Source organism: Lynx rufus, unplaced genomic scaffold (genome assembly GCF_022079265.1).
Source record: "Lynx rufus isolate CCGP_SWC_20201006 ecotype Redwood Valley unplaced genomic scaffold, mLynRuf1.p SCAF_28, whole genome shotgun sequence".
NCBI lineage: Eukaryota > Metazoa > Chordata > Mammalia > Carnivora > Felidae > Lynx > Lynx rufus.
In genome coordinates, this window is record NW_025814843.1 from 10,061,853 (window position 1) to 10,086,115 (window position 24,263).

Consider the following 24,263-nt stretch of genomic DNA (forward strand, 5'->3'; position numbering starts at 1 on the left):
AGACTGAGGTTGGAGCTTGAAACCAGGTGGAAAACACTGAAATAGGGTAGGGGGAGAAGGGGATGGGAGCCTTTAAGAAAAAGTCGGAGAGAGAGGGGAGGGGGGGAAAAAAAAAACGTGAAATAAAATCGACTCTGGTGGGATTCGAACCCACAACCTTTGAATCGCTCTTTCGTCACTAGAAGTCCAATGCGCTATCCATTGCGCCACAGAGCCACCTGGCGGGCGGCGGCGTCTGACGGCTTACGGGTACTAGCATGGGGGTGGGGGGGTGGGGGGGGCGGGGAGGGAGAGGGGTGTGAGGGCTCTGGGCGGGGCATGCCAGGAGCGCCCGGTTGCGACCTCGCAGGCCTGCCTGGGAGAAGTAGCGGGACAAAAGCACGTGAGCCAGGTGGGAGTGCGGACGCGCACGGGTGGAAGAAACGGGGACAGAGAGCAACCGAATGTGAGCGAGCACAGAGCTGCGGCTGCCCGCTTGGGGGATGCTCCCGGCCCAGACGCACCCCACTCCCAGATGCGGCCCCATCCAGGAAAATAAACTTGTGTCGTTGTAAAACATCGGTGTGTCTCTTGTTTCCTCCGGCCGGGCCGTTTCGCCGTCCACTGCTTCCCGGTCCGCGATCTCCCAAGAGGGCCGGCCGGCCGATCTAATACAACCATCCCGAGCCCGGGGTCTCCTTCTAGTCTCTTAGGAGGACTACAGGGAGGACTGTCTTCCACGCAGGTAGCGTGGCCGAGCGGTCTAAGGCGCTGGATTTAGGCTCCAGTCTCTTCGGAGGCGTGGGTTCGAATCCCACCGCTGCCAAGATGGAGTTTTTCTGGTGGCCTGTGTACCCCCATATAGAAGTCCTGACCGCCCGCCGCCGCCCCGGTGGGACGCCCCCCTTGTTTTTACGAGGACTCCTTGCAGCCAAGCCACCACCGCCTTCCACGGTCTGGTATTCCAGACCGCCTCGGGTTGTGTCAGCCACGACCTGATGGGACCTGCGGAAGCAACCTGAAGTGCCTCACAGCTGATCTGTGCCTAAACGTGTCCTCAAATACCAGTAGCTCCCAAGACTAGCGCAACTTGCTATACATTTAAGCGACGGCCGTATGTTCTGATGGTGTGCTGGAGGCTCCAACTACCTGGTCTGTTTTTAAAAACAAAGGACAGCATCCTCGCTGGCTTTTCAGACCCTCTCGGGTGACGAATGAGGCTCCTGCCCCAAGCTCATAAATATAACAGCACTCCGGTGGTACAAAACCTAAGGTTCCACCGAGATTTGAACTCGGATCGCTGGATTCAGAGTCCAGAGTGCTAACCATTACACCATGGAACCCACTCGCAACGGGCCTTCTTTGAGAGGGTACATATTACTGATATTCTCATTTTGCGTGTCTGCCATTCACAGAAAACGGAAACACAAATACCTGCTGGAGGCGGTGGACCCCCGCCTCGGAGCACCTGAACTGTGAATGGAGACGTGCTGTGAAGGAAAAAATACACACCGTAGTTACAAGACATAGTACGTACTGAAAAGAACATCGTTAAAATTTCATTAACAATTTTAAAATATCGAGTACGTGTTAAAATGATAAGATTTCATTGGGTTAAATAAAATGTGTTGTTAAAATTAATTTCGCCTGGTTCTTTTTACTTTCCAATGTGGCTGACTGGAAAACTTAAATTCACATAAAACATGTCTGCTTTCCCTCCACTGTATGTCTATCGTTCGTTCTACTTTCTGAAAAGTAAAATCCCGACGGGGTTACTATCATTTCATTTTCAAAGTCATGTCACAGCATTTTCGTTACCCTTTTTTTCCCTTCGTTTTGTTTTAAAGGAATACAGAGATGAGTTGTATTCAAAAAGAGCTGTAGGTTCGTAGTGGGGGAAGGAAAAGAAAGAAAAAGCGAGACGCCCGAACAGGGACTTGAACCCTGGACCCTCAGATTAAAAGTCTGATGCTCTACCGACTGAGCTATCCGGGCTCTTGTCAAAGAGCTGCTCTGCTACTTATATGAGCTGTGCGTCTACGGAAGTCCAGGCTCCTAGAGGCGGTAGGTAGTTGCACGCACGTGCGCAGCGGCTCTGGCGCCCACCGGGAGGGAGCAGAAGGGGCCCCGCGGCTGCTGCCAGCGCTTTCCCGTCCTTCGTCTGGCACAGCACCGGCCGGTGTCTGGCCGCTGCGGGGGAAGGGCCGCGGAGGCGGGGCCGCTGCAGTACCGGCTCTGGCCGCGCGGGGCCGCTGCCGGCTGCGGGCCTCCCAGGCGGATCGCTCTCCCAGCAGGCGGGGTGACCCAGATGCCGCCGCCCTGACTGCCCCGGGCGGGCCCGGAGCGGAACGGATGCCACAGGGGACCTCCCGACGCCGTGAGCCCGGAGTCCGCTTTGGCCCCCTGATCCGCCCCATTCCAAGGGAGGGACCGAGATCGGACGTGCGGCGAACCGGCGACACAGAGGCCCGGGCGTAGGGACCGCGGCGCGCAGGGGAAGCGACAGGAAAGTTGTGCTCGGCTGACTCCGGTGCGGTGTGCACTCGGGGCGACTCACCTGCGTGAGTCGACAGTCATGTGTGGCTGATGCCGAGTACGGCTCACCTGTGCACAGTGATTCACGTGGATGATTCACAAGTAGGCAATGCGGGTGCCCTGGGCCCAGTCCCGGCTGAGAGAGGAGGAGAGGGTCTCGGGGCAAGTTGGGGAGTGGGCGGGCCGGGGCCCCAGGGTATCAGTCGGCGGGACAGTGTCCCAACCACACAGGTGTCACCTGCTCCTCGTCTCCCTGTTGGCGTCTGGTCCCTCCCTTCCCAGTGGGACTCTGGCGCTTGATATCCATCTGGGTGAGCCCGGTCCTGCCAGCCAGAGAGACCGGCTGTGCCAGAGGTCAGCAAACAAGTATAAGGGGAGGAGAGAGAGCCCGCGGTGAGCAAGGACGGAGACCGGGAGCTCCGGGGAGGAGAGCGAGCCCGAGAGCACCCCACGGAGAGAACCCTGGGCCTTTCCTTCCAGGTGCCCCTGCCCCTGCCCCCAGACTCCGCGGCCCTGCAGCGCAACAGCTCGGCTCAGCCCCGCCCGCCGCTCCCCTCCTCCGAGGCGCTGCTTGCTGGAGTCATCGTTGCCGGGGACATCCCTCCCTCCCTCCCTCCCTCCCACCATGGCCGTGTACAGCGTGTGTGTGACCACCGGTCCCTACCTGATGGCGGGGACCCTGGACAACATCTCTGTCACCCTGCTGGGCACTTGCGGGGAGAGCCCCAAGCAGCGGCTGGATCGCTTGGGCAGGGACTTCGCCACTGGATCGGTGAGTACAGAGGGGAGGGGAGGGAGGGGCGACCTCTGAGGGTCGCGGCCAGCAGGGGACCCTGAAGGAGGGGAGGGGTCATTCCCCCAGGTCATTCGTCCAGCCTTGGGGGGGACTCGGGACTCCGACTCTGACCTCCTCACCATCCTGTCTTTCCTGGGGTGTGATAAACCCTACTCAGGCCGGGCTGTGAAGAAGGGGCCCTGGGCTGGGGGGAGGGTCAGGAGAATTTCACCTGCTCCCTGGCTCCTCCCATAACTGAAGGTGGGCTTTGGGCAAGTGGCTTGCCCTCTCTGAGTCCGGGTTTCCTCTTCTCCGGAGGGGATCTGCCTGCCTCCACCAGGACCCCAGGATTTTTGCTGGTGGCCTACACGAGGGTGTGGGAGCCAAGGAGGCTGGTGAGATCCAGAACCCTCTCTGCCCGCACCCGGTGTCTCTGTGGCTGCCACTGCTTGGACGAAGGGGGTGCCTTTTCCCAACTCGTACAAAGGCACTGCGTGGCTTAATTATATGCCAGGACAGGTGGGGGCGTAGATGCCCCTTGGAAGGTGGAAGGATGCCCCCCCCACGGTTCCTGGCCTCTCTCACCTGCTTGCTTTTTGGTCCCCCCCGCGCCCGCAGGTGCAGAAATACAAGGTGCGCTGCCCAGCCGAGCTGGGGGAGCTCTTGCTGCTGCGTCTGTACAAGGAACGCTATGCTTTCTTCCCCAAGGATTCTTGGTACTGCAGCTTCATTTGTGTCAAGGCCCCCGATGGCACCTGCACCCAGTTCCCCTGCTATCAGTGGATTGAGGGCTATTGCACCGTAGAGCTGAGACCAGGAACAGGTGGGCCAGAGGCAGGGGCTGGCCGCTGTCTGTTGGGATTAGGGTGGGCATGGGGCGCCTGGGTAGCTCGGACCCCACGGTTTGTGGGTTCAAGCCCCACGTCGGGCTCTGTGCCGACAGCTCGGAGCTTGGAGCCTGCTTCGGATTCTGCGTCTGCCTCTCTCTCTATCCCTCCCCTGATCCTGCTCTGTCTCTCTCTCCAAAGTAAATAGACATTAAAAAAAAAAAATGGAATGACGGGTGGGGTTTCACAAAGCCCAGGCCGTAGGGAACAGGGGTGGGGTTAGGGTACCTAGAACTCAGAACTCCCCAGTAAATGCTTTCTGAAAAAAGTGAGCCTTTAGAACCCTGAATTTCTGGGCAATATTCACACACAGTCTCCACACTCATACTTCTCCTAGACACACACACACACACACACACACACACACACACACACACACACACACAGAGTCCCTCTGTGCTTCCCCAGAGTGAATCCCTCTGGCGCCCACCGTGGGGTCAGACCACAGTCAACTGAGTCAACAGGTGTGGAAGGCCTGAATAATCAGCTGGAAAGGCCCTGGCAACTACTACTGGCTTTTCTGGCGTGGACGAAGTCCCTGTGGGTGCTGTTAGGATTCTTTCTTGCCTTTGGGGGGGGGGGAAGGGCTTCCAAGGATGCCCAGCTCGAGCTCCTTCAGGTTCTGGACCCCCAGATCTCCTGAGCTGTCTGAGATCACTGAGAGGCAAGATCAGGGCTGGTCCGGGTGTTAACGTGTTAGAGATGAGAGGTGATGTTCCAGGTCAAGATAAAGCGAGGGGTCTTTACTTACCCCCCTCCGCCCCCTAGTGGGTTCTTCATAGACGTCTAAATGCCCATCTATCGTCATAATACATCCATCTGCCCATCGCTTCCCCAAATATATCCGTTTATCAGTCATTTGTCAAGTGCATGTTACATGCACGGCGTGGGGGCACACGCTAGATGCTGGGAACACAAAACACGACTGCAAGGTAATTTCTGCCCCCAAAGACTCTTGGGAAAGAGATAAACATACAGGCGATTAGGTTGATTGTTACAATTTCGGGGTGAGGTTGTCCTGAGTCCCTTCTGCTGATGAACACACAAGAACGTGGGGTATCCATGTTGCTGAGAGGGATTGGGTTCAAGGGTTAGGGGGTTCAGGCAAGCTTCGCTGGAGGAGGTGTTGTTTGAAAAGAGGCTCATAGGACGAGGGATTTTCATTCCCCACAGCCACAACTATTTGTCAGGACTCCCTGCCCCTCCTTCTGGATCACAGGAGACGGGAACTCCAGAGTCGACAGGAATGCTACCGGTGAGCCTGCCTAATTCGACTTCTTTCCCCCATCTTTACTGTCCCCTCTCAGCCTTAATCAGGCTACTACTCACTCTGACCTCAGATCCAATCAGGACCTTCATCTGAACCTCACATCAGTCTGAGGTTGACTCACACCAGTACCAACAATTCTCAGCGAATCCACACTCAACCCACAGATACCCTGGATGTCACCCAGATGTCAGACACGACCCTGGTATTGACCGGGCTCAGCCCAGCTTCAGCTCCCTGCCCCCCTTCTCCCCCACCCCAAAGCGGCCACGATCTCTATCTGAATGCAAACCCAGCTCCAAACCAGTCTGGACATTCACGTTGTCCCCAAATGCCTCTCTGACCCGCAGCCCAGTGACTTCAGGGAGGAAATTCCAATTCTTGGTCACCTACCCAGAAAGTGGGTGGTTTCTGGGAGTTTTAATTTAAAGTCACGTCTTTAAAATCTAAAGAAGGTTATGTTTATTCTCAGTCGGACCTCTGACCTCTTTCTTTCCCTTGGAAGCTGGAAGGTCTATGCCCCTGGCTTCCCTGGCATCATAGACGTCAGCAACTTCGAGGAGATGGAAACAGACAAGAAATTTGCCCTGACCAAGACGGCACCTTGCACAGACCAAGGGGACAGGTGACAGGGGAGCCCAGGCTTGGGAGGAAGGTGGAGGGCGTGACCTGAAGGTTGGGACGATGGGGCCCGGGCAGCCAGGAGAGAAGACAACTAGGGTTTAATCCAGGAGTCAGGACAGAAGGGGCAGAGGTGACCCCAAGGGTCTGGCGGGGAGGTGGCTTCAGGCCAGAGCGGAGGGGGCTGGGCAGGGGTCCAGAGCAAGGCAAGGGCAGAGGGAGGGAATTAAGGGGAGTGGGCTGTAGGTCCCTCTGACTGGTGTCTGTCTTTCTGCCCCCCCCCCCACAGCAGCGGGAATCAGTACCTGCCTGGCTTCCCCATGAAAATTGACTTCCCGTCCCTGCTGCACATGGACCCCAATATTCGCTACTCGGCCACCAAGACGGTCTCCCTGCTCTTCAACGCCATCCCTGCGTGAGGCCACTGCCCTCCCTACACTCCTGCTCAGTCTGCCTTCTGCCTCCGCTCTTCCCGTGTCCTCCTGTCCGTGTCCCCCTCTGCACATCTCTGTCCCCATGTCTCCTCCCTACCCTCATCTCCCCCTCTCTGTCCTCATTCTACCCTCTGTCCCCATGTCCCCCTCTCTGTCCCTGTGACCCTATCTGTGTCCCTATGTCCCCTCTCTGTCCCTGTGTCCCTATCTGTGTCCCTATGTCCCCTCTCTGTCCCTGTGTCCCCCTTTCTATCCTCATCTCCTCCCTCTGTCCCCATGTCCCCCTCCCTGTCCCTGTGTCTCTGTCTCTGTCCTATCTGCCCCCATGTGCCCCTGTCTTTGTGTCCCCCTCTCTGTCGCCATGTCCCCCTGTCTGTCCCTGTCTCCCTGTCTCTGTCCCCGTATCCCCCTCCCTGTCCCTGTCTCCCTGTCTCTGTCCCCATATCCCCCTCCCTGTCCCTGTGTCCCTGTCTCTGTCCCATCTTCCCCCTCTCTGCCCCATGTCCCCCTCTCTGTCCTCGTGTCCCCCTCTCTGTCACCATGTCCCCCTCCCTGTCCCTGTCTCTGTCCTCATGTCCCCTCTCTGTCCCCATGTTCCCTCTCTTTCCCCATGTCCCCTTTCTGTGTCCATGCCCCCTCTCTGTCCCCATGTCCCCCTCTCTGTCCCCATCTCCCCCCTTTCTGTCCCCATGTCCCACTCTCTGTCCTGTCTCCTCCTCTCTGTCCCCATGTCCCCTCTCTGTTCCCATGTCTCCCTCTCTGTCCCCGTCTCCCCCTTTCTGTCCCCATGTCCCCTCTCTGTCCCTATATCCCCCTCTCTGTCCCCATGTCCCCCTCTCTGTCCCCATGTCCCCTCTCTGTTCCCATGTCCCCCTCTCTGTCCCCATCTCCTCCTCTCTGTTCCCATGTCCCCCTCTCTGTCCCCGTGTTCCCCCCCATTCTCTTTCTCCCCATCACTTCCTGTTTTTCCTTTGTCATCACCCCTTTCTCCATTCCTCAAATCTAGGAAATCAACTGAGCACCTCCTCAGTGCAGAGCTCAGTCCCAGGCCCTGTTGGTGGGACCATGTTGAGTGGGGCAGGGAGGCCAGGCCCTGAAGTTTCAGGGAAGTGAAGTCAGACCATGTCATGTTCAGACCCCGGAACCAACACTTTCTAGCTGTGTAACCTTGATCTTCACTTAGCCTCTTAACACTTTCCTCATCTGTCAGATGACAGGAATACGCATACCTACCTCACAGGTTGGGGGGAGAGTAATCAGGAGAACACCCGTTACGAAACAGTCTCGGTGGATGTGACCGAGTAGTAGTATTAGGATGTGCTCTACGGCCACGAGGGGCCGTGTCCCCCGGGGGACATGTGGCACAGTTCATTAGGGATCGGAGGGGCCATTGGCAGCTCAAGTCAGCTTGAGGCTCTGAGTGTGATGTGGTGGAGGGGGTAGAGGGGACACTCCGGGCCAGAGGCGGCAGGGCTGAGTAGGGGCCGGCAGGTGCCTCCCGAGAAGGCAAGTGGGACTGAGCCGGCTTTGGGCCACGGAGAGTAGAGCTGAGCAGGGAGTGGGGGGGCGGTTCTGGGCAAAGCCAGGCTGGCCTGGAGGGAGGACGGACAGGTTCGGCTGGACATCTGTGCAGTAGAAGGTCCAGAAGAGTCCAGGGCAAGAGGCTGGATCCTCATCCTCGGGGCTCCTATGCTGACCGATTCTCTGGGAGCAGGACTAGTGGGAGGGGAGCAGAGGTGAGGTGAGAGTGAGCTCGGGAACGTCTGGAGACAGCTGCAGGTGGCTCAGGCCTCAGGGCAAGGATGTGGCAGGGTTGCTGGACGAGAGTCACCTGAGCTGGTCCCCGGATGGAAGTGTGGGTCTGGACGAGGCGAGGGAAGGCCCCGGAGATCTAGGACAGCCTGCGTGGGACTCAGAGACGGCCGTGGGCGGAGGGAGCTGGTGTTTGACAGCCGTGGGGGATTCATGGAGACGAGGGGCTGTGTCCGGGCTCCAGTGCGGGGCCGTGACAGGACACTCTGGAGGAGGGGTGCGCCAGGCCCTCGGAAAAGGAAGACCTTTTCTTTCTCCTTCATTGCCTCCTCACTCTCTGCTTTAACACGGAGCTCTCGCCTGCTTCCTCCCCTCTTCCGGGCCTTCCTGGGCAGGTGCTCAGCAAATGCTGTGGCCTGAGGGGCGGGCAGCTCAGCAGATACTCAGGAAGTTGTCCCTGGGGACGTCACAGATGCGCCTTTGCCCGCATCCTTCGTGGCATCTGAGCAGACTCACACAGCCGCCTTCCCCACCGCGCACGGCAAACCCACCTGCTGGGTGTCGCATTCCCTCCCGTTGGCCTTGACTCTGTTAGTGAGTGATTAAAATGAACCGATATGTCCGCTGACGGAACCACCCAGGCGCCCCAAGCATTTTTTTCCTGATTATAAAATAACACATGCTTGCTGTAAAAAAATTCAAGCAGTGCGGGTGCCCACAAAGTGAAAAGTGCACGGCCCCCCAGGCTGCCAACCCCTCGTTTACCAGTCTGGTGTAGAAAGCAAAGTTTCGCGAGAAGGCCGTGGTGGGGAGGGACCGGCTGGTGGCAGGCTTCCGAGCGAGCCCTAGCAGCTGGGGCTTTGTCCTGTAGGCAGTCAGGGGTCAGTGAAGGTCTGCGACAAGATGGAAACTTGGAGAAAAGCCAAAACGCCAATAAAGACAACTCGTCTGCAACACGTAGCCCCGTGCACCCCTGTGCGTATCCATGTGGAGTCACCCCGACGAAGCCCCAACTGGCCACTAGACTTCTCTCGCGCTCACACTGTTAGGCTCCTCTGCTCCGGGAATTGACCTTGTCTGGTCCCTCCAGGACCCTAGGCTGGGGGCACAGTGCCCCTGGCAGTCCCAGGCCCCACCTCGCTTCTCCTCCCCCCCTCAGGTCCTTGGGCATGAAGCTTCGAGGACTGCTGGACCGCAAGGGCTCCTGGAAGAAGCTGGATGACATCCGGAATATCTTCTGGTGTCACAAGACCGTCACTTCAGGTGTGCAGAGCCGGGCAGATGTCTGTCCCCCGCCCCTACCCCGTGCTCAGAACCCTCAGCCCCATTCTGGGAAGGGGCCCTCCTCCAGCCGTTCCAGGGAGACTGTGGGGTCCCAGTGCGTGGGGCTCCTGGTTTCGTGAGTGGCAACCATCACAGAGGCCCCTTAGGAGCTCACGCCGTCTCCCCTTTCCCTGGGAGGGGACAGGAATAGGGGAGTGAGGACAGAGAGACACTCCACCTGCCTGGGAGAGGGTCAAGGGTCATTTAGGGAGTCCTAATCCTGACCAGGGGCACTGGCCTCTCTTCCCCTACTGCGACCATCGCGAGTTCTGTCACTGGGGCCGGGCTGGGATTCGGGTCTCTGCACCGCCACTCGGCTGGGCCAAGTCACTCCGTCTCTTTGACTCTCAGGGTCCTGCGTGAAATTGATTATTTTCACCTGCCTCGCAGGGCTGCTGGGAGGGGAGCCTAAACCAAGGGAGCAAAGGACTGGGCACGGGGAGGATCTAGGGATGTGGCTTCCAGACCCAGTGGTCCCCTCTCTTGCCCCCTAGAGTATGTCACCGAGCACTGGTGTGAGGACCCGTTCTTTGGGTACCAGTATTTGAATGGTGTCAATCCCGTCATGCTCCACTGCCTCTCCAGCCTGCCCAGCAAGCTGCCTGTCACCCATGACATGGTGGCCCCCTCGCTGGGTCCGGACACCTGCCTGCAGACAGAACTAGAGGTGGGTGATTTGTCGTCATGGATACAGGATGGGCGTGGCCGGTAAGGGCCGGACGGCTGGGGCCACCTCCGGTCTGCAGGCCTCATCCGCTGGGCAGCGCCGGCTTCGAATTGGTGCAAACGGAGGTGGGGGCCAGAGGGGCTCAGCCGTGCCTGGAAGCCTGAGATGGGGCCTGGTGAAGTGGTTTGAGCGGGCAGGACAGCCTGGAGGAGAAGGCCCTGCCCGTGGTCTGGGGCTTCCAAGATCCCCAGAGCTGAGGCCCAAAGAAAGCTATGTTAGGACAGGGGGAAGGCAGCGCAAGGAGACACAGGAGGAGCAATCACGGGGCAGTAGGAGCTCTGAGGGTCTGGGAGAAAATGATGGGCCAGTCTCTCTGCGGCAGCCAAGCCCTCGGGCATCCTCCAGGAGGCTGGAAACGTCGCAGTCAAGTCTGTGTGTGTTTATCTTGCTGTTGTTGGATACACTGACAGGGTCACTGAGCGGAGAGAGCAGGAGGGACCAGGCAGGGGCGTCGGGAGAGGATGCCAGCTTACACAGGTGGGAGGTTGTGCAACGCCGGACTCAGCTGGACCTCATTCCGGACATGCTGGGAAGGGTTGGGTATCTAACTCTGGACGTGAGCGCAAGCGCCAAGTATTACTGAGGCCCGAATCCGGGTGGGAGTGGGCGGAGAACAGAGAAGGCAGTGGAGCGCGGGTCGGGGGCCACTTGTGAGCCTCTGTGCGCCTTCCCCAGAGGGGGAATGTCTTCCTAGCGGACTACTGGATCCTGGAGGAGGCCCCCGTCCACTGCCTCAACGGCCGCCAGCAGTACGTGGCCGCCCCGCTCTGCCTGCTGTGGCTCAACCCGCAGGGGGCGCTGGTGCCCTTGGCCATCCAGGTGAGACCTGGGGCGGGCTTCGGGGGCGGGCTCAGGCGGCACGCCGGCAGCCTCGAGCCTCAACCCCCTTATTATTCTTGGACGCAGCTCAGCCAGAACCCCGGGCCCCAAAGCCCCATCTTTCTGCCCACTGACTCCTACTGGGACTGGCTGCTGGCCAAGACGTGGGTGCGCAACTCGGAGTTCCTGGTGCACGAGCACAACACGCACTTTTTGTGCACGCATTTGCTGTGCGAGGCCTTCTCCATGGCCACACTGCGCCAACTGCCGCTGTGCCATCCTGTCCACAAGGTCGGTGAGACCCCCGGGCCGGGCTAGAGGGGGCGGGCCAGCTCGGCCGGCTCCCCTGACCTTCGGCTCCTGCGCCCTCATCCCGCTCGCAGCTCCTGCTTCCCCACACTCGCTACACGCTGCAGGTGAACACCATCGCTCGAGCCACGCTGCTCAACCCCGACGGCCTGGTGGACCACGTGAGCCCTCCGACCCCTGCAGCCCCCGTCTCTGAAGCTCCGCCCCGGGGGCGCTTTGCCCCGCCCACAAGCCTCTACGGCCTGCAATTCCATTCCACGGTCCCTGCCAGACCCTTCCCACAAGCCCCGCCTGCCTCCCCCCATTGGTTCCCTACTTGCCCCGCCCATAAGCCTCTACGGCCTCCAATCCCATTCTACGGTCCCTGCCAGATCCTTCCCACAAGCCACGCCCCGGCCCCTATTTGCCCCGCCCGCAAACCCTGTCCCCGCCCCCTCTGTCCCACCCACGGGCTCCGCACCTGCAGGCCCCTGGCTTCTTAGTTTCTGGAGGTGGGGGTGGCCGGCTCCCCTTTGACCACATCCTCCGCTGACCCTGCGCCGAGCTGGCCCTCTCGTCCCCGCCTCCCCGGCGTTAGTTACCAAATACCTAAGGATTACCTCCCACGCACGTAGGAGGCCCGCCACCTCCGCAGGCCGCGCAGGCCCCTCGATGGGGGACCAAGGGCTCCTTGGTTAACTGAATAATTCCCCCCTGCTGAGTCACTAGCCTCCTCTTGCCCCCAGGCACTGGGGTGGGGTCTGGGCCGTCCCCAAGCCCAGCTGTCTTGTGTTGTCAGGTGACGTCCGGCGGGAGGCAAGGCCTCCTCTACCTCATAAGCACAGGTCTGGCCCACTTCACCTACACCGATTTCTGCCTTCCGGACAGCCTGCGGGCCCGCGGCGTCCTGACCATCCCCAACTACCATTACCGAGACGACGGCCTGAAGATCTGGGCGGCCATTCAGAGGTGCGGGGTGCGGGCCTGGGACCTTGCAGCCAGTCTGGCCTCACCAGGGCCTCCTGGCTCAGGGACAGGGTGGACGCCTGTACGCATGCGGGCTGGGGCGCTTGGGGCTGGAGGTGGTGGCTGTGTTTCAGGCCCCAGCACGGAGCACCCCAAGGGTGAGAGTTGGGGTTGGGGTCCTCAGTGAAATGACAGGTAGCTGTGGCCTGGGCAGAGCCTGGGCTGTGTATGAATGCGGGGGAGAAAGGAAAGGGCAGGGTGTCCAGAGGAATCAGGGCAGGTGAAGTGTAGGCTGGGACCCCAGGCTCTCTCGTCAGTGCACTGTCCCCCCAGACGCCTGTGTGCAAAGGAGGCCCCGAGTACCCATGACTCGGGAGTGCCCAAACTTGGGCCCTTGGGTTCCATCCGGATCTGGGGGGCCCCGCTGGACCCTGGTAGGCTCCCAGTGGGTGCTGGCTGTCTGGCTCTCCCCAGCCTCAGGGCACTGGGCCTTGGATTTCTGGCCAGCCTTGAGCCCAAGGTCAGGCCCGTAGCATTTGCCTGTCTTTTCTGCAGCTTTGTCTCAGAAATCGTGGGCTACTATTATCCTAGCGACGCATCTGTGCAGCGGGACACGGAGCTGCAGGCCTGGGTCGGCGAGATTTTTGCTCAGGCCTTCTTGGGCCGGGAAAGCTCAGGTATCTCCTCTCCATCCCCCAACCACAAGCTCCCAAGGACTCGGTGCCCTCCCTGGCCTCACCTGTTACTTAGTTCTTACTTATGGACCAGCCTTTGAAGTACATCCTATGCTTTTTTTCCTGAGGCTTTTCCCCGCCTCTTTAAACAACAAATTTTATTTTTTTAATGTTTATTTGTTTTTGAGAGAGAGAGAGCGTGAGCAGGAGAGGGGCAGAGAGAGAGGGAGACAGAATCCGAAGCAGGCTCCTGGCTCTGAGCTGTCAGCACAGAGCCTGACGCGGGGCTCGAACCCACGGACCATGAGATCATGACCTGAGTTGAAGTCGGGCGCTCAACCCCCTGAGCCCCCCGGACGCCCCACTTTAAATCACGTGACATCTGCCGTGGCTGGATTGAAAACGAGGGACTAGCTGTTCTGCAGAATGTGTCGCCTTCCGAGTGAATCCAGTGGCTTCCTCGCGAGGTCATTCAGCTTGCTACTCTACTCGCTGTGTGTTCTGTCGATGGGAAGTAACATCTAAAGGTTAAATGTTGGGGCAAGAATATTTCTCAAGTGATGCTATGTTCCCTGCGTTGCGTCACACGGGGAGGCAAGTAGGGTCAGGTTGTCTCACTGTTAGTGATGCCGAGTGATTTCTGGGTTAAGGTGGTGACAAGGTCTCTTTGGGATATTTCAAGGATGACCCATCCCCTGCTTTGCAAGCCCACTGTTAATCCTGGGCTGGCCTGGTCCTGAATGCTCCTCCCCCAAAGGCAGTTTTTGTTTTGTTTTTCCTATTTGGGGCTGTTTCCTATTTGAGACCTGGGATGGGGGGAGTCTAATTACTGTTGGTTGACTCCCCTATCTTACTTTATTATTATTTTTTAATTTTTTAATGTTTATTTTATTTTTGAGAGAGAGAGAGAGAGACAGACAGATAGGGTGCGAGCAGGGGAGAGGCAGAGAGAGAGGGAGACACAGAACCAGAAGCAGGCTCCAGGCTCTGAGCTGTCAGCACAGAGCCCGACGCGGGGCTCGAACTCATGAACTGTGAGATCATGACCTGAGCCGAAGTCGGATGCCTAACCGACTGAGCCACCCAGGCACCCCTATTATTATTGCTATGTTTTAATGTTTATTTATTTCGAGAGAGAGAGAGCACAAGCTGGGAGGGGGGCAGAGAGAGAGGGAGAAAGAGAGGGACAGCAAGAATCCAAAGCAGGTTCCACGCTCTCAGCACAGAGCCCAACACGGGGCTCAAACTCACAAACCGTGAGATCCTAACCTGAGCTGAAATCAAGAGTCGGAAGCCTGACCGACTGAGCCGCCCAGGCGCCCCTCTCCTATCTTACATTATTAAACCTGTCTCTGACTTAATACATCAGAGCATTCTTCAGCTTGACAAACACCTCTTCCGACAGTGCGAGCTAATCCCAGATTCCTGGTTTAAGGCAAGACGCACTGATCAATCAGCTTCGGTCAGTGTGACTTTTGCTTCCATATTTCAAGGGGAACAAATAAACACTAGGAGCTACAGAAAACTCCCCACAGCTCGTCTGACCTCCTTGCCGTTTAAGCTCAGCCCTCCAGGTTAGAATATCCACCACCAAGAGAACCTGCAGAAAATTCCCACACGCCCACCCATCAGGTGCCCGGTCCTTCCCCCAAGCCTCGCCTGTTCGGCTGTACCAGCCTCTCTCTCTCTCTCTCTCTCCTGACTGTAAGCCTTGAAGTCATCTTTGGCTCATGTCCTCTCTGTCTTCCTGTCTCCCTAAACCCAGCTGGGTGTCCAGTTCTTACTGTCCCCATTAATTCGTACTGTCACCACCCAGTCCCTGCATTATAGCAGCTGTCTCTTTGCAGGCCTCACCTTTCTCAGCCCCTTGCTGCTTGCCCGCCAGGCCTGAGGGGCCACCGCCCTGGTAATCCTCTGAAATTGTGCCCAGAAACCGCCTGGCCTGGCACATTCCTTCCCACCCTGCCTTCTTACCTTCTCAGGCATTCACTACACTCAACCGATAATTACTGGGCTCTTCATATTAAGTATTGTTCTAGGTGCTGGGGTTTGGCGGTGAGCACGACAGACAGAAATCCTGGCCTTCACGGAGCTTAACATTCTAGTGGGGAGACTCTGATAATAAATAAATATGTTCGGTGGTTGGTTATGAGCCCCCGGAAACGTGAAGACGCGTGTTGAGGAAGGGGGTGGTTTCGGATAGGTGGTCAGGGAAGATCTCTCTGAGGAGGTGATGTTTGACTAGGGAAGTGAGGGAGATAGTTCGGTGGATAACTGGCCTAAGACTATACAGGCAGAGGTATAGCAAGTGCAAAGGCCCTGAGGCAGATGCGTGACGGCAGGTTTGCAGAATATCAGGAAGGCCTGCGTGGCTGAGTAGAGAAGGTGAGAGAGAAAACAGGAAGGAAGGAAATAAAGCCCGAGAGGGAGCGAGGGCCAGATCAAGCAGGGCAGTGGTAAGGTGAGTGGGGTGGGAGGCCCATAGCGGGTTTTAGCAAGGGGCGCCATGATCAGATTTACGGTTCTAAAAGACCAGATTGGCCTCTGGGAGTATTTGCTGATCCGAGGTAAAAAGAGGAAGGAGTGGACAGATTTCGGCCTGAGCAGCTGTATAAAGATACCAGAATGATGGGGCGCCAGGGTGGCTCAGTCGGTTAAGCGTCCGACTTCAGCTCAGGTCACGATCTCGTGGTCCATGAGTTCGAGCCCTGCGTCGGGCTCTGGGCTGATGGCTTGGAACCTGCTTCCAATTCTGTGTCTCCCTCTCTCTCTGCCCCTCCCCCGTTCATGCTCTGCCTCTCTCTCTCTCTCTCTCTCAAAAATAAATAAACGTTAAAAAAAGAATAAATAAAGATACCAGAATGAGACCCCTGGGGGAGGGCCAGGCTTGGGGAATATGTGGGGTAGGGGCGTCAAGCGTCAGGTTTTGCGGATGTTGTTGGAGAGGCCTCGTAGACACCCAAGTCAGAGCGTCAGGTAGCGGCTGGCGATTTATGCCCACGGCTACGCCAAGTTCGGGGTCCAGGCGGAGCCGGAGGCGTGAATTTGGAGGTCACCGGCCAGTGGGAAGCGGTTAAAGCCATTGATTTGCGCGAGATCAGTGAGCAGTGACGTACAGGGAGAAGAGGGCTCACATCGTGCCCTCCTCTGTCATCTTTTTTTCTGTTCAAAGCTCATCCACTCTTCCAACTCAAGGGGGCCCCTTCTCTTGCCCCAGGGAAGTCTCCCCTCAGTGCCTTAGCTTCAGTGCCTCTTTCTCCCTGCCTTCGCTTTCCCCAAAGAGCCAAGCCCGGGCCCCCCACGCCCCCCACCTCTGCTTCTATCACTGCGAGCTTCTGAGTGACACTCTGGTCATCTGTTTCTGTCACTAAGCCCCACAGTGGATGATCCCTTACTGGGTGCGTGGACAAATCTTGGTGAATTGGGGAGAATTTGAACATTAAGTGCTATGAGGGGCTGTGGATAGAAGTGCCTTGGCAGTCACGGAGCAGAGGCACCTTGACTGTCAGCTTGAACTTGGCTCCTCCAGTGTGAGCTGTGCTGGCTGGGCGTTTTCTGGTCTGATCCCAGCACCCAGCTCCTATCCTGACCCCCTTTAGAGACCGCAAGCCTTGGAGATGACCATCCCTAACCTCAGCCCAACCCTAATCTTAGTCAGAAGACAACAGTGGCCAAATGTTCAGCTCTCGTGTCCTCACTCGCCCCTTGGGGTGAGCCCCGGCCCCGAGCTGCCCCTGGGAAGCCCATGCCCTCCCTCTACACCCTCTCCCCTTCCTCCTGCACCCAGGCTTCCCGCAAAGGCTGTGCACTCCGGGAGAGCTGGTGAAGTTCCTTACTGCCATCATCTTCAACTGCTCGGCCCAGCATGCCGCGGTCAACAGTGGGCAGGTGAGGCTGCAGGGGGCAGGCCTGGGTGGGGCGGGGACGGGGCTATGCAGGGTTGGGCTCAACGATGGACGTGAGGCCAGAGTTGGGGTTGAGAGTGTGGGTGTGTCAGGGTTGGGGTGGGTTTACGATCGGGGCTGAGGCTGGTGGTGAGCGGGTGGAGTGGGTCCAAAGTTGTGGTGGTGACTCCAGTTGGTGTTGTGTAGGAAGTAGAACTTATGGGGCCCCATCATGGCGGGGACGCAGCCGGGTGGAGTATCAGGTCACTCTGGGTGGCATGCCAGCCCAAGGCCCTTTGCTGGGGTTACCTCCTCTCTGGGTCCTGCTCCTTCCTTGGTGATTCACTCTACCCAGTCGTGGAACATCGGATGGGGAGTGACAAGGGGTGAGCCTCCTACCCCACTTCTGGAACTTTCTACCCTATACTCCTCCCTGTCTTCCCTTTCCACCATCCTCTCATTTCCCAACTGTGGGAACTGGGATGATGAAGGAGCTGGTTCCCTGCTCTGCCCAGCTGACTCAACTGGGGCGGGGTCCCTACAGCATGACTTTGGGGCCTGGATGCCCAATACCCCATCATCGATGAGGCAGCCCCCACCCCAGACCAAGGGGACCGCCACCCTGGAGAGTTATCTAGACACCCTCCCAGAAGTGAACGTCACCTGTAACAACCTTCTCCTCTTCTGGTTGGTCAGCCAGGAGCCCAAGGACCAGGTGTGTATGGAGGATGGGGTGGAGTGGGGGTGGGGTAGAAGTGGGGGGCTTACGGGGCCTGGGCAGTGGCAATGGTTTCCAGGGGGGATTGGGGACTGAGTGCTGCCATTCATGTCCACTGCTGAGCTGTCTTGGGTTCCTCAGTTTCTTTAGGAAGTGATAGTTGATCCCCAAAGACATACATTGAAGCAAATACCAGTTTAGTGGCTAGGGCATAATGTCCATTGAATTCACCAGTTTACCAATCCATCCACCCATCTGTTCATCCATCCACCCATCCATCCATCCATCCATCCATCCACCCACTCACTCATCCATCCATCCATCCATCCACCCACTCACTCATCCATCCATCCATCCATCCATCCATCCATCCACCCACTCACTCATCCATCCATCCATCCATCCACTCAGCCAACCATCCACCCATCCATCCATCCATCCACCCACTCATTCATCCATCCATCCATCCATCCATCCACTCACTCATCCATCCATCCATCCATCCACCCACTCACTCATCCATCCATCCATCCATCCACTCAGTCATCCATCCATCCATCCATCCATCCATCCATCCATCAACCATTCATCCATTAATCCCTCATCCATTCATCCAAACATTGAACACACGTTATTTTGGATACCTCCCACATGTCAACATGACACTGGGGACCAGGCATAGGAAGCTGAGTGAGACTTCCCTGCCTTCAAGAATCCTGTGGCCTAGTTGAGGAGACACACAGGGAAGCGGACAAGGGCACAACAGCGTCGTCAGAATCATTTATGCACGAACATGTACTTCTTGAGCATTTGTTATGTGTCAGATGTTGGTGGGCAGATACAAACCCTATCCTCATGAGCTTAGTCTCGTGATAGAGGTGAGAATGGGGACTTGTGGAACCTGACCGAGTGTGGGCGAACCCCAGAAGGCTTCTTGGAGGAAGTGACATCTAAGCTAAAACCTGCAGGACAAGTAGGAGCTTGACAGGCAAAGGAAGGGCAGGGTTAGCTGGCAGGCAGGAGGAAAGGCACAACCAAGTGAAAAGAAGTGAAGGTCAGTCCATTGGGGTGTTGGTGCGACTGCAAACGGTTCGGTGCGGGCACAGCGTTCATTCAGAGCACGATGGGGAAGCCACTGAAGAACATTAAGCCAGGGGTGACATGGCTAAATTTGTGTTTCAGCAAGAGCGCCTTCCTGGCAGTGTGGATGGCTGGGAGGGGCAGCTTTGGAGGCAGGAACCTGGCTTGGCCAGGGGAACAGCCCTTTGATCACCAGTTACCATCATTTTCGTTCACATATTGGGGCACTGGCCCTGCCTCTGCCCCCCTGGTCTTGTCCACAAGCCCTCTGACGTCTGGGGAATATCCTTATTTCTCGTGCTTGGCTCCGTTTGGTGCAGAGGTGCTATCAGAGCTTGAGGACGCCAGGGACGAGTACCTGGGTCCTGCTCCTTCCTGGTTCCGTTTGCCAAGGACTCGGAGACATTCGTTTTTGTTGTTAGAAAGGAAAAACTCTGGGGTTTTTGTTCTACTCACACAGTACTCTGTTCCCATTCTCAGTACTCTCACTCAGTACTTCTGGCCACTAAATGTGTGTGTGTGTGTGGGGGGTGTTCCCACATCACATGATTCTCCGACACCAGCTGGGTGTCAGGTAATTTAAACGTTTATCTCTTTTTGAGAGAGAGAGGGAGGTGGGGGAGGGGCAGAGAGAGAGGGAGACGCAGAACCCGAAGCGGGCTCCAGGCTCCGAGCTGTGAGCACAGAGCCCACTGCGGGGTTCGAACCCATGAACCGCGAGATCATGACCTGAGCCGAAGTCTGACGCTCAACTGACCGGGCCACCCAAGCGCCCCTCTGTGTTCTGCTTTTTTGGACAGATCCACTATAGTTCCAGAACTTAGATGTCAATCTGATAGATAAGACATAAAACGGACTCTTCGAAGAGACTAGTAAGATAAACCAGGGACAATCCTAATCATGAGAAATAAGAGGGGACATAGACGTACAGCATTAGGAACGGAAAGGCATCCAGCCACCAGTTAAGAAAATGGGACCAATGCCAAGAAAGCACTGCCTCCAGTTTTATGCAGACACATTTGAAAGAGATGATTTTCTAGGAAAACAATAACAAGAACGCCAGAAGAGGTGAAAACCATGACCATACATGGAGAAGGTGTAAAAGGTCGGATCCCCCTCCTTTCAAAGGGAGATTCTGGTAAGCTTTCAAGGAGCAAGTAATTCCTAAATCGTTCAAGCTGCTTGAAGGTACAGAAAAGAAAGCGGAAGCTTCCCAAATCTTTTTGCTGGGAAGCTGGATGCCGGCACCCGGCAGAGGTGGTGACTTTAAGAAGGGAAGTGGGGGGCTCCTGGGGGGCTCAGTCGGTTAAGCGTCCGACTTCGGCTCAGGTCGTGATCTCACGGTCCGTGAGTTCAAGCCCCGCGTTGGGCTCTGTGCTGACAGCTCAGAGCCTGGAGCCTGTTTCCGATTCTGTGTCTCCCTCTCTCTGACCCTCCCCTGTTCGTGGTCTGTCTCTGTCTCAAAAATAAATAAATGTTAAAAAAAATTAAAAAAAAAAAAAAGAAGGGAAGTGGGTCTCAAGGGGGAAAGTTCCAGCCTCAGATCCTCGCTTCCCACCTATGTGACCCTGGGTGTGTAATTGGGCCTCTCTAAGCCTCAATTTCTTCATCTGTAAGGTGGGAATGATAAGAGCGCCTGTCTTACAGGATTGTTGTGCCGTCCTGACACTCCATATCAAGTGCTTGCAACACGTTAACTGTAATTAAGAAAATAAAATGATAAACTTGCTCTACTCAGCTGCAACCATCTTGGAAATATATCATTAGCCGGTGAAGGCCACTACTAAATAGTAAAACAAATCATACACCATGAGGAAGTCTAGTTTATTCTAGAAATGAAAGGCCGATTCAACCTTATGCAATCTGACGGTGTGATTTATTACATCGGTAAAGAAACACACCGTATAATCATCTGGATATATGAAAGAAGGCCTTGATAAGCGTGAATAGTCATTGCTGATAAAAACTCAGTGTAAGGTGAAACTCCCAAGCTGAGTTTTGAGAAAAAGTGTCTTTCGGAGGGGCGCCTGGGTGGCTCAGTCGGTGAAGCGTCCGACTCTTGGTTTCAGGTCAGGTCATGATCTCACGGTTCGTGAGTCTGAGCCCCGCATCAGGCTCTGCGCTGATTGGCTCGGAGCCTGCTTGGGATCCTCTCTCTCTCCCTGTCTCTCTGCCCCACCCCTCTGCTTGCACTCGATCTCTCTCTCTCTCTCTCTCAAAATAAATATTAAAAAAAAGTATATTTCAGAAAACACTGCATTTATGGTGAGGCAGCAGAGATCTCCTTAGAAAGTCAGGCACGACAAAGTTAAATGCGCCGTGACCACTGTCCTGGGAGGCCCGGTTGGAGGTCCCCGTCAGGGCAGTCAAACCAGACCGAGGATTTGTAAACATCAGGATTATTGGCAATAGTTGTATTGTATGAAGGTTCTATTGGACGGGAGGCGCACGCTGGTTAGAAGGCCGGGCGCCCCCAGGAACTGCGGAGGTGAGCCGACCGTGTGGTCTGGTCACAGAGACAGGGGCCATCCCCTGCTGCCACAGGCTGGCGCTCGCTGTAGTTCACCGCGATATTTCCCGATTGTGGTTGGCCACCCTGTAAAGCGTGACGGCGTGTGGCAATGGCGTGGGAATGACTGGCAAGGTGCCTCAGAATGGGGGTGTCTTTAGGAGCTGCATTTTGAATTGAATCGGGGAGGCGACAGGTGTATTCTTGGCCATGGCTGCCGGAGCGTGCTTATGTGGATCTCATAACATGTTAACACGTTATGTTGATTTGTGTTAAGGATGTGGTTGTGCTCTTTTAGTTCACAGAACAGTGGACCGGGCGTTGGAAGGAGCCTTTATTATTTTAAAAAGATTTTTAATGTGTATTTATTTTTGAGAGAGACAGAGACAGAGTGCGAGTGGGGGAAGGGCAGACAGAGAGGGAGACGCAGAATCCGAAGCAGGCTCCCCACTCTGAGCTGCCAGCATCGAGCCCAAGGCAGGGCTCAAACCCACGGACTGTGAGATCATGACCTGAGCCGAAGTCGGACGCTTAACTAGCTGAGCCACCCAGGCGCCCCTGGAAGGGACCTTTAAAAAGATATTCTAGAACAATCCATCCCCCCCTTCCGGGTGCAGAAACAGTCTCCGAGTGACAGGCAGAGGGTTACCAGCAGAGGGAGCCCTAACCTTAGGCTCCCAGCACTCCCAGGTCCCACACTCCCCGGGTGTTGCAGGTGTTGTGGGGGTGTGGGGGGTGGGGGTGGGGGAGGCTGCTCCAAGCAGGTCGTCTGGAGGGGTGGTCTGCGGGTTTGCTTTGCAGTAGCCAGGGCCGGGTCATGCCCTTAGAAGCCACCTTAACTATATATTGGCAAACCCTCCATTCTTCGTCCCGTCCTGAACATCGTCCTGACCGCCACCCGATTTTCTCCCAGCGGCCCCTGGGCACCTATCCGGATCAGCACTTCACCGAGGAGGCCCCTCGGCGGAGCATCGCGGCCTTCCAGAACCGCCTGGCCCAGATTTCGCAGGAGATCCGGGAGCGGAACCAAGGCCTGGTGCTGCCCTATGCCTACCTGGACCCTCCCGTCATCGAGAACAGCGTCTCCATTTAACCCCTCCTCCTTTCCTCCCTACGAGAAAGGCTCAAGCATGAGGACGTGAGGAGGGCGTCCAGGGCCAGAAGCCGCTGGCTAACGTCAAACGCACAATAGGCCCTTCACGAGGGGGAGCCCCGTCACCCTTTGCTCTACTTGGGACAGCCTCTTACTTCCCTCTCCTGTGAAAACCTACCTCCTCCCACCAGGAACCCCATAGGGACACTGAGCTCTCTTTCCAGTCCTGCCCCCTCCCCAAACTCCCGCTCTCCCCTTGGCTCTTTGTTTCCACTCTCCTCCGGACCTAGGGCCCACCAATCTAACTTCCCTCTCTGGAAAAGCCTGGAAACTGGGCAAGAAAGGGTATGTGTCCTGAGTCTGCCATGTGGTCCCCTTTGATGGAGCATCTTTAAGGGGAGGGTTAGAATTAGACCCAACTTGGGGCGCCTGGGTGGTTCAATCAGACTCTTGATTTTGGCTCCAGTCATGATATGGTTCGTGAGTTCAAGCCCCGCATTGGGCTCTGTGCTGACAGCACACAGCCTGCTTGGGATTCTCTCTCTCCCTCTCTCTCTGCCCCTCCCTCTCTCTCTCTCCTTCTCAAAATAAATAAACATTAAAAAAAAAAAAGAATTAGACCTAACCTCTAGCTCTTCTCCGGGCTAGCTCCCTGGCCTGGATATGTGTGTGTGTGTGTGGGGGGGGTCCCTCCCCAGCTCTTGTCCTCACCCCACAATCCTACTCTACCCTCCTTCCTTTTTTTTCTGTCCTTGAGCCCAGTGAATTCAATAAAACCCAACAGATTTGGTTCCCATTTCATTGTTGTTTTTGGCACATGCACGTGCGTGCGTGTGTGCGTGCGTGCGGCTGGGGTAGCAGGGGGTGGGAGGAGGAAGGGGCTGCGGTGAGTCCCTGGGTCATCTGTTCTGGAGACAGGGAGCCTCCCGGCTCAAGTCAGCCCCTAGCCAGGCCCCACGTTCCTGCTGTCACCTCCCAGAGAGTGTCACCCATCCGGAGGTGAAGGAATTTCCATTCAAAGGGCTGATAGGAAAAAAGTTGGTATTTTGCAAAGCCTAGGAAGCCAGCTGCTGGGTGTGCCCCTGGGAGCGGTCACCCGTCTGGACACAGGGAAGACTGGGTCTCCAGCCCTCTGCGGGTGGGTGGGGTCACGATGAGCTCCGCAGGGAGGCGGCTCACCTCTGGCCCGGAGCATTTAGTCCTGGCCCTGCCCCTCCAAGGCTGGCGCCTCTCTGCCTCTGCTGTTCTAGACGCCGATCCCACCAGCTCCGGTCTCTGCGGGAGCAGGACAGAGCCTCCTGAGGGCCAGGGCTGGACGTGGAGCGGAGCAAGAGAGAACTTTGCACTGGGTCCCGCCGCGGAGATTTTGGGATTGGCTGTCATGCAGCATAATCAAACCCATCCCGACATAGGTGGTCATCTGGGAAGGCTGATGTTCTCCCGTCCAGCCCTGAAGCTCCTAAAATTAGATCTGTGTTGGGGTGCGGTTAAGCGTCCGATTCTTGGTTTCGGTTCAGGGCATGATCTCCCCGTTCGTGGGTTCGAGCCCCGCGTCGGGCTCTGTGCTGACAGCTCGGAGCCTGGAGCCTGCTTGGGATTCTCTGTCTCTCCCTGTCTCTCTGTCCCTCCCCTGCTCTCTCTCTCTCTCTCTCTCTCTCTCTCAAAGTAAATAAATAAAAAAATTAGGGATCTCCCTCAGGTCAGTCATCCATATCTTCTCTCTCCACGGCCCCCGACGCCTTCCCTGTACCCCGTGTCCCTTGACTTCAGATCCAGATCGAGCCCCCTTACCCCCTCTGCCTCTAGAGGCAAATTCTGTGTCTGACCAAACCCTGGTCACAGCCTCTCTGTGGCCAGAGTCCCAGTGTCTTCGGACAGGGTAACTGTTCCTCCAACCCTATAGTGCCGGTGGTAGGGGAATCAATCCCACGG

The 24,263-nt window shown here is 56.7% G+C and overlaps 1 protein-coding gene and 4 non-coding genes across 6 annotated transcripts; 2 read left to right on the forward strand and 3 right to left on the reverse strand.

The window, feature by feature from the left end:
• Positions 1-22,331, forward strand: ALOXE3 (arachidonate lipoxygenase 3). 2 transcript variants are annotated; one of them, XM_047089930.1, is made up of 16 exons: positions 1-8; positions 2,797-3,286; positions 3,908-4,112; positions 5,350-5,431; positions 5,949-6,068; positions 6,354-6,479; positions 9,410-9,513; positions 10,068-10,240; positions 10,976-11,119; positions 11,207-11,410; positions 11,503-11,589; positions 12,207-12,376; positions 12,929-13,050; positions 16,835-16,935; positions 17,476-17,646; positions 22,152-22,331. In XM_047089930.1, the coding sequence occupies exons 2-16, from the start codon at positions 3,140-3,142 to the stop codon at positions 22,329-22,331; spliced, it is 2,136 nt and encodes a 711-aa protein (XP_046945886.1). In that variant the 5' UTR covers positions 1-8; positions 2,797-3,139. The 2 variants fall into 2 exon arrangements, with proteins under 2 accessions (XP_046945886.1, XP_046945885.1); XM_047089929.1 differs by lacking the exon at positions 1-8 and having other exon boundaries at positions 3,140-3,286; positions 6,357-6,479.
• On the reverse strand, positions 130-216 carry TRNAR-UCU (transfer RNA arginine (anticodon UCU)). Its single transcript is given in 2 exon segments — positions 130-165; positions 180-216. It is a non-coding gene; the product is annotated as a tRNA-Arg (tRNA).
• TRNAL-UAG (transfer RNA leucine (anticodon UAG)) lies at positions 724-805 on the forward strand. Its single transcript has one exon. It is a non-coding gene; the product is annotated as a tRNA-Leu (tRNA).
• TRNAQ-CUG (transfer RNA glutamine (anticodon CUG)) lies at positions 1,251-1,322 on the reverse strand. The gene has a single exon. It is a non-coding gene; the product is annotated as a tRNA-Gln (tRNA).
• Positions 1,902-1,974, reverse strand: TRNAK-UUU (transfer RNA lysine (anticodon UUU)). The gene has a single exon. It is a non-coding gene; the product is annotated as a tRNA-Lys (tRNA).
• Positions 22,332-24,263: the final 1,932 nt, after the last annotated feature.

Excerpts from the sequence above, each read along its gene's own strand:
- ALOXE3 (XM_047089930.1), top strand. The coding sequence starts at position 3,140 with ATGGCCGTGTACAGCGTGTGTGTGACCACCGGTCCCTACCTGATGGCG. Across the intron at positions 5,432-5,948 it reads AGTCGACAGGAATGCTACCG|CTGGAAGGTCTATGCCCCTG; the intron begins GTGAGCCTGCCT and ends TTCCCTTGGAAG. Across the intron at positions 13,051-16,834 it reads CTTGGGCCGGGAAAGCTCAG|GCTTCCCGCAAAGGCTGTGC; the intron begins GTATCTCCTCTC and ends TCCTGCACCCAG.